Source organism: Dreissena polymorpha, chromosome 2 (assembly GCF_020536995.1).
Source record: "Dreissena polymorpha isolate Duluth1 chromosome 2, UMN_Dpol_1.0, whole genome shotgun sequence".
Classification (NCBI taxonomy): domain Eukaryota; kingdom Metazoa; phylum Mollusca; class Bivalvia; order Myida; family Dreissenidae; genus Dreissena; species Dreissena polymorpha.
Window position 1 is genome coordinate 150880628 of NC_068356.1, and position 7983 is coordinate 150888610.

Sequence of the window (7983 nt, forward strand, 5' to 3'; positions counted from 1 at the left end):
CAAACAGTACTACAGTAATGTCACAGTCTTTGAATAAGCCCGCAGCCCCAGTCGATTCTTGGTAAAATCAATGGTATATATATATTCCAGTCGGTCGATCATAAATGCATATTAAATAGCCCGACCGGTCGATTGAATATTTGAACGTAAAATTGTAAACAAAGTGAAAAACATAAAAGAACACCGCTGGCACTTCGGGTTTATAAAGTAATCAATGCAAGTAGTCAGCACAAGTCGTTAGCCAATCAACACGTCCGTGTTTCACAAAAATATAAGCTTCTTTTTCTAAACGGTTTTAACCGACCTATACGGCTATTCTCGTTGTATGATGACTCATTAAAAAAAATTATTGCGTTAAAATCGCGCTCAAGATGGCGTTAAGCCAACTTAAATACCACCGCGGTGCGCTACCAAGTAAAAAACGTAAGCAATAGACCGACGCTGAATCTGCTAAGAAAGCTTACAAAGTCAAGCGAGTTCGGACATTTAAAAAATCATAGCAATCAGGTAGAGAATGGCTGCAATACGATCCTGAAACGCAATTGATGCGGTGTCAATTATGCATTGAATTATATGGACCCAGTAACGATGACAATGCATTTATAAAAGGCTCATCATACCTCCGCATTGATGGCATAAAGCTACACGAAAATTCTTCTAATAATTGGAAAGCAATTCAAGCCAAACAGGCACAATCAACACCCAAGTCTTTTCGGGCTATTGAAAATCTCTTCGGGCTATTTAAAATTCTATCTGATGATGTCATACATTAACAAGACTTAAAAATGATGATTTTCAAAATAAATGTCAGACTCAGAAAGGAATGTATACTTAAACAATCGAACAACACTCCTAAGAAAATTGTATAAAATATTTATTTATTAATCGATAATCATCATGCGAAATTGGTATAATACTAAACTGTTTGTAACGCATTTTCGTGGTAAATCCTGGAATGCAATTTGTGCGTAGTGACAACCCATGCGAAAGACGTCGGACCTCGGACATTTCCGATAAAATTTGCTGAGGTCCGGTATCTTTCCCGAAACTGGTGGTCCTCGTGTCCGAAAAGAAAAAAACAATAAGTAAAACTTGGTTGGAAATGAAAATGAAACTACGAATATGTAAAAAAAAACTGACTGGTATGAATTAATCTACTTTGATAGACTGTTTGAAGATTAAATAAAAAGATTTGTTACAAACCAGTCGAACTTGCTATCTTTACTTGTGACATAACAAACTCGTAGTGCTATTCTTTGAACCTGTCAAATACTGCGCATTGTTTTGTGACGTCAGCGACACAACAAATTTTTGATTGGTTGAAATGAATTTTACTGGTTTCAATCCTCGTGATGATCGTAAAGCAAAAGCGGGAAACCATACGACCTTTGCCTGTTCCGTGTCAACATTGAAAGCGAAAATCAGCACTTCAACCGGTTGCGAATACGTGTATTTTTTATCAGGTTATTTTGTTTATATTGTATTTGTTTAACATTTTTGCAATACCTTTTATTTGTGTAAAGTCTTAATCTATTAATTTCTGAGCCTGTTTATTATTTTTTAACTAAACACTAAAACTAGCTGTAACGTGTGTCACTGTCAGACTTATAATGTCCTTTTCATTGCTACGTTTTTTTGACGGGGCTAAGTCTGGCGAAAAAAGAAAAAGCCAGGTGAGTATTGACCAAAGGGCAGAGGAAAATAAAAAGAGATGGAAGGCTTATGAAGTAGAAAAACGTGACAAAAGAGGATTTCAAGAGGTTTGGAAAAAGGACAGACCATGGCTTCAATTTAATGATGTATTTTGAATTGTAAAACATTGTGAACAGAATAATGATACAAATAAACTCTATTAAAGGTATTCTCTGGTATTTGGTTAAAGAAGAACAAGGTCCGGTAAAATCTGGTGAGGTCCTGTAAATTTTAAAAGTTATAGGACCTCATGTCCTGTAAGTTTTTTTTGTCTTTCGCATGGGTTGGTAGTGAATTGTATATATTTTATATAAAATGATCAATCTACTTGCGTTATGTATAGTGTGTATCTCGTTATGTCACCTATTTTCGCAATGTACTTTCGATTTCACATCGCGAAATTTTATGACTGAATATACTGAAAATATGAACTTTTTTCAAGTAATGTAATATACTATTCGTGATATTTTAATCAATATAAACTAATAATTGTACAAAAATAATAATTGTACAAAAATAAGGTATTTTAGAACTTTTCTTTTTTCTTCATTCATGGTTGACAGTCTGTTGGACAGAGAAAACTATCACCACCTCTGAGTACTTTCACTCTTGTGCAGAATTTCAAGTGGACCCACTTGTTGCAAGTATCACATTGTCCCCACTGAACTATCTTTATGTGGTCATAATCTGATTTTTCAGGATAGAATTTTCCACATACACAACACTTTTCTTCTTCAGATTCAATGTCATCATCTGAATCCACGGCAGTGATTGTCTTCACTTTTTTGTGTTGAGTTTGTGGCTGTTTCCCTTTTGTGTTATTGATTCTAGAGGTTTCTGTCTGGTGTGTTTGGTGATCTTTAAATGGAGGAATAAATTTTCTTTTCACAGATGTGGACTGTGAGTGAATGTGATTTTGTATTTTTGTTATTACATCCTCATTAGTGATTGCCTTGCCTCCTACAACTTTGCTGAGGGTGTTTCTAGTTTTAGCAGCCTAAACATTTTCCAAAATGTTTCCACCTCTGTTGTTCAGGAATGTGTTTGCTGCATCAGTGTTAGTTGTAACAACTTTGGTTTCAGGCTGTTTGGTTTTGCTGTTGTCACTTTCATTGGCAGCTGGAAAGCTCAATGATGGGGCAATGTCATGGTCTGACACAGCATCCGGGTTCAGAGGATATACTCCACTCTTCTTGAAGGCTGCTTGAACATTGGATGGTGTCAGAGTGTTGGAATATACCTTGCATGCCAATCTGCACACATCATATCGGTTAACGACTCGTCCACCAGATTCTCGCATGTAGCCATGGCATGTTGAGTTCCAGAAAACTTCAAATGGGCCAAAACAACTAATGTCTAATGGCTGGAGCAATTGGCTGCAATGTGGAGGCAAGACAAACAGAATTATATGGTTTTCTTTGGCCCATTGAATCAGTGGCAGTGATATGTGGCTTTTATGACCATCATAGAGGACAAGCACTGGGGATTTGGCATTGTGGGGTGGCAAATACTTCACTAAATGCTCCCTCATGTACTGGCTGAAGATATCAGTGTTTGACCAACCCGTTTTGGAAACAACATCTGTAGCTCCAGTGGAAGCACCTTGCAGTAATTCAGGTAACATTCGCTTGCAGGGAAAGATAAAAATGGTGGTACCTGATTACCCATGGCATTGGCTCCTCCAATCAAGGTTACTGTTTGAGACCTTCCAGATGTTATTGCCTTGGCCTTGTATACAGCATTAGTGATCATTTTTGGGGTTTGTGGTTGACTGATAGGCCTTTCTCATCAACATTGAAAATTGCTTCTGGCTGACTCAGCAAATCATTTTCACTCAGGATCTTATTAAGCTCCGTGAAGTAATTCGAAATTGCACCTCTGGTGGCACATCTGGCACGGGCAGACTCAAGACTGCGAGGCTTTTTGACAGACAATTCAGGAAATCTCGTCAGGAATTTGTATAGCCATCTGAGAGTGAGAGGGTGATCTTTATCTCTGAGGCCAAGGTAGACCGCATAGTCAGATGCCAGGTTAATAGCTTCTGTTCGTGAATATCCATACCCGACCTCTGCCATGGAATTCAAATGCCGGGCAAACATGGTTTCTTGGTCTTTTGAGAATAACTGGGTGCGGCCTGACTGCACATTATCTATTGGGATGTTACCATGGACCCTATCTTTTAGTGTAGTAACTGGTACCCCATAAGTAGTGGCAGCTCTCTGCACAGACATGTGATTTATCATCACTGCATCATAAGCCAATTTTAAATCTGCCTGGTCATAGCAACTTCGATATGGGCCTCTTTTTGTATCAGTATTCTGAAAACAAGTAAAACTAGTGACCTCAAAGTCAATAGGGGTCATCTGCGAGTCATGATCAATCTACCCATGAAGTTTCATGATCCTAGGCGTATGCGTTCTTGTGTTATCATCCGGAAACCATTTTACTATTTCGGGTCACCGTGACCTTGACCTTTGACCTAGTTACCTCAAAATCAATAGGGGTCATCTGCGAGTCATGATCAATGTACCTATGAAGTTTCATGATCCTAGGCCCAAGCGTTCTTGAGTTATCGTCTGACAATCATCTGGTGGACGGACCGACCGACCGACCTACCGACCGACCGACATGAGCAAAGCAATATACCCCCTCTTCTTCGAAGGGGGGGCATAAAAAAACTGATAACCAAAATGCCCTCCATTGCAAATTATGTGCTTGGTATTCTAAATTAATTAGTCAATTATGCGCTTCCGTATTTTTCCAAGAGTTGAGCAAGTGACGTCATAGCATGTGATTTTTAGCATAGGTGCGTTTACGCACCTATGCTTATGGTATATACCACATTTCGAAAATCCACATCGATCGGTTGCCCTTTATGAAGCCTTACCTGATCAAAAATCAGACAAAATATCTATTTAATTTAGTATATGGTCATTCTTACAATTTTTTTTGGAAACGTTTTTCTAACGTTTTCTTCCAAGAATATTGCTGACACCGTTTTTAGTGAATTTTTCTAAGACCGTTTTATGTCAAAAAATCTTCTTATAACCTAAAACAAATTTCGTTCGTAAAACAATTCTTTCTGCACTATAAATCTCAATCTCCTACGCAGTGGCCTCCCTTATACTAGAAGTTACTGACCGGGCGAAGCAAGGAAAGTAACTGCTTTGAGGGGTTTCTATAAAAATCTGCATTCAGAAATCTGTATTCAGAACTCAATCTGTTGTGCACGTCTGCATCTAACGCTTACCACAAGTTTTACGACAAATTCTTGACGCAGACGAATAGGGTAGCGTCTATTTTCATTTGTGAAAAGAATAGTTCGATACAGATCTGTCTGTGCTTAAATTTTGAAAGGCTTGGATAATTATTTTTCATAAGCGTTTCAAACACTGATGTAAATGGAAAGATTATCTATTTAAATAGTCGGTAATTGTTTGAAATTATTGATTTGAGAAATTCGCGGATGGCGATATCGAACTACATTATACCACGTGACGCCATTCTTCCCTGTATCTTGCACCTATGCTTTTAACGCCATCGGCGCTCTCGTTACTATCTTTACTATCAATGGCAGGCGATGAAGTGTACTACGAACCATTTCAGTAAGAAAACGGGTTTATACATGTATGAAGGCATTATATAGTCAGATGTGGAGAAAAGTAATTACAGGGCTCAACATTAACGGTTGTCCGATTGCCCCTGGCAAGTAAAAGTTGGGTCCGGGCAAGTTATTTTATAATCTAGTTGTCCGCCCGGGCAAGTGCAAAAAAGAACAAAGAAAACCGTGTGTTTCTGTGGTTAAATAGTACAAATAATCACAAACGATTTGCCTAATGCACGTATTTACCTTGGCGATTGTTGTTTGCAGAAGTCCCAACTAACTAAGCATGGTGGGCTTGCATTTCCAAACTTATTTTTAGAAACAACGTAAATGGCTTGGGATTCCAAACATCGGCTTTCAAATGCTATTGTGTTTATCTTTTTTATTACTATTCAGTTACAAATAACATCGTTGTTTTTTTCAGTCACGAAGAAAACGACTAAAATTATAACTATATAAAAACAACAACAAATAGCTTCGGTATATACATATTTCATATTTTGCGACATGCATTGTCAACAATCTATTACTTTACGCCAATTGACATTTGTGTTATGGTTCACATGTTCAATGTTGTTTACAGTACTTTTAGCAGACGATAAATGTCTAGTTTATTTAGCTTCGGCTTTCAGTCTGCAAAATCCAATGAAGAATGCACAGAAAAATCATCGGAAAGTGCCAAAAAGTGCGAATTGAAACGAAAACGCAACATTTTACCATAATGGAAAAGTGAGTTTGAATGGTTGAGATATGATGAATCGTTAGGAGCAATGTATAATAATCAAATATTGGCACAAATCTACATTAAGACTTTAATTAGACTTTAATTACTGTAATAATTTTGTTAAATGTGCAAAAATAAAAAAAAGGTTTTGTGGTGTATCATTTTCATCTTTATGAAAACATATGAGGTTTACAGCTAATGGTTTACAGTTAATGTGATATTTCATGTTTGGGCAAGTGGCTTTACGTTCAGGGCAAGTAGATTTTCTAAGTACTTGCCCGGCAGGGCAAGTTGGTTTTAAGTTAATGTTGAGCCCTGAATAATCAGAGCTAATTCGTTGAAAAACATGCGAATTACCTGTTTAATCTCCATTATTTTTGGAAATAATCGGGAGCGTAAAGCGGAAGTAGACCGTGGGAAAAACAGAAACGACCTTCACCTTTTAAATCAGGCGTGATTTCCGATGACGCGATAAAAACAAAACATCGTCGAATTTCGGTGTCGTCGAATTTGGGTTACGGTAGGATACTTGTCAACAGGGACCTTTCACTCACATGTGTCAACAGGGACCTTTCACTCACATGTGGCAACAGTAAGATTTTATGTGAATTAGTTTTCACTACAAGCTTTTTTTAACAAATAGTTTTTTCTGACAAAGCTATTTGTCCATTAGTTTTTGACAATTTGATCAAAACTTACCTATATTTCTGGACGAGATGAAACCACAAGGAGTGTAGCATTCGCTACTCTGGTAGCTGGAACCAGGCTCTACGAGGCGGGAACCAGAGTGGATTAGTTTCTTGTGGGCAATAAATTCTACTTGCGGCCCTGGTGCGTCTCGCAGGAATTGAAGAGAGTTGAGCGTTAGTGAGGTAAGCAGGACGCCATATTTTCCTGAGTTTTTCCAGCCCCTTCCAGCCCTAATAACAGTTCCTAAGTCCCCTAAATGGTGGTAAAAGGTGGCAAAATTAAGTAACCATTTGACCATAATGTGGACCACAATAATCAATTCTTATTCCAATTAAGAAAGTCATTATATATATATATATATATATATATATATATATATATATATACATTCACATAGGCAATTGTTGTTTGTATCAATTGACAAATGGTACTATTATTGTGCTGGACTATTGTGTCAGTCTTGCCATCGCTGCAGTCACTATGGCAATTGTTATTCGGACCTCAGCAGTACTGGTACCATCCATGAACATGATTGTGCCCAAGAATTGTGCGATTGTGCCCAAGAATTGTGCGTTTTTGGTGCTGACCTCCAATACTGTATGCTCTTGCTCTTTCATAGTATGTTGGTGAGATCTTGAAGTTCACTGCTGGCGCCACCCTTGAGGTCAATCTTATCAGCGAATCTCAAGTTGGAGATGGGTCTTCCACCGAGGAGATAGAGGTGTGGTGCCTGGTGGTCATGGAGAGTCTCCTGCATTCTCTTTTCAAGATAAAGGTTGAACAGGACGGTAGAGAGCAGACATCTCTGACGGACAACCACTGATGTTCTGAAGAAGTCCCCTTGCTGTCCGGGTCGTGTAACGAATCGTATAATATTTGGCGCGCGTGCCGTTATTGGACTTTTCCTAGCCCGTCCGTGTTAAGTTTTGCAGACGAAATTTTCCAAGGAAGTAAATTTATAAGCGCCGGTGTCTACATAAACTTTGTACAAATATTACGGTCGCACTACAGGTTACACTATACTAATTCAAATCAAACTCGGTACGGAGGGAAAGGGAAACGACCGATAATCGATTGCAATTCGTTTTTTCCTGTTTATGATCGTTTTCTGAACGATCTTTTTTCAATTCATTTTCTGTCGAATACAAATCGTAAAACCGTTAAAAGCGATCATTATCCATGAAATTTTCATTTATATGATCTTATTATTTTTATTATCCAACATGTAGAATTGGGGATTACGGATATTAGTTGGAATCAAATTAGTTGTTTA

The 7983-nt window shown here is 37.9% G+C and overlaps 1 protein-coding gene across 1 annotated transcript in view; it reads right to left on the minus strand.

The window, feature by feature from the left end:
• The window catches only part of LOC127869442 (uncharacterized), a 152302-nt gene extending 144605 nt beyond the window's left edge, over positions 1-7697 (minus strand). Inside the window, exons 1-2 of the mRNA XM_052412023.1 lie at positions 7298-7697; positions 6720-6962 (exon numbers count right to left, since the gene is read on the minus strand). Of these exons, the coding sequence (XP_052267983.1) occupies positions 6720-6760 (41 nt within the window). The 5' untranslated portion in view covers positions 6761-6962; positions 7298-7697. The remainder of the gene's footprint in view (positions 1-6719; positions 6963-7297) is intronic.
• Positions 7698-7983: the final 286 nt, after the last annotated feature.